A 1,025-nucleotide genomic window follows, 5' to 3' on the forward strand; every position below is an offset into this window, starting at 1 on the left:
AAATTTTCTAACACGCATCAAAACAGATTTCAAATAAATCCCGGAGTAATATAAAATTCTTAATACATACAACATATTCATATAGAAAATTTAAATTTTGATTCGATGCATGCATTTCATGGAACAAATTAAAAAAGAATCACGTATACGGTACGTCTGAACTTATAACCGACTGAAGACTCCAGAAGAATTTTGCTTTCATAGAGTTGTTATACTGCCAAACTCATAATACATAAAAACTCTTATTTTATTCATATCCCAGAATTCTAATGCATTTATTAATCTATCTATTTAGTTTAAAAACCGTCACTTTTAAACCAAAAGCAAACAAAATTCAGATTATACATTTATCTTTTGGGAACTTTATACAAACCAGCACTTTTATTTCTTTTCTTTCTCAATTAAAAGCAGCATGAATCCAAAGAAGCAAATTTGGACCACAAAATCTCCAAAGTAAAAGCACTCCTCCTTCCTCCCAACCCTCCACTCTCTCTCATAAAGTCACAAGGATATCTTCCATTAAATGATGACTCAGATGCATTCGAAGCCTAATGATGGGATCACATGTGTGAAATGGGATTTATCATTTTTAACACAGACTCCTAACGCCTTCTTTGAAACACACCCAACCATCCTTTCTCCCCCATAAAGCTATGACAGACTGAATTAAGCAACACGAAGAAGAAGAAGATGTTTAGACCAAGTAACGCGGCAATAGGATACCTAAACCTCCTCACACTTGTCTCATCAATCCCAATCATCGGCGGCGCTCTATGGCTGACTCGGAGCTCCGCCACCTGCGAGTCGGCTCTTCAAACCCCACTCCTCGCCATAGGCTTCGTTGTCCTCCTCGTTTCACTCGCCGGCTTCATCGGCGCTTGCTTCAACGTGGCTTGCGCTCTATGGGTATATCTCTTTGCCATGCTCCTATTAATCGCCGCGCTTCTATCTATAATGGCGTTCGGGTTCGCCGTAACCGGCGGAGGCGGGGGCTTGCAGGTTCCCGGCCGTGTCTACCGCGAGTA

The 1,025-nt window shown here is 40.6% G+C and overlaps 1 protein-coding gene across 1 annotated transcript in view; it reads left to right on the top strand.

The window, feature by feature from the left end:
* Nucleotides 1–419: 419 nt before the first annotated feature.
* LOC110020628 (tetraspanin-6-like) overlaps nt 420–1,025 on the top strand; it is a 7,409-nt gene continuing 6,803 nt past the window's right edge. The window contains exon 1 of the mRNA XM_020718786.1: nt 420–999. Coding sequence (XP_020574445.1) covers nt 691–999 — 309 coding nt within the window. The 5' untranslated portion in view covers nt 420–690. The remainder of the gene's footprint in view (nt 1,000–1,025) is intronic.

Source organism: Phalaenopsis equestris, unplaced genomic scaffold, assembly GCF_001263595.1.
Source record: "Phalaenopsis equestris unplaced genomic scaffold, ASM126359v1 Scaffold000105, whole genome shotgun sequence".
Taxonomy (NCBI): domain Eukaryota; kingdom Viridiplantae; phylum Streptophyta; class Magnoliopsida; order Asparagales; family Orchidaceae; genus Phalaenopsis; species Phalaenopsis equestris.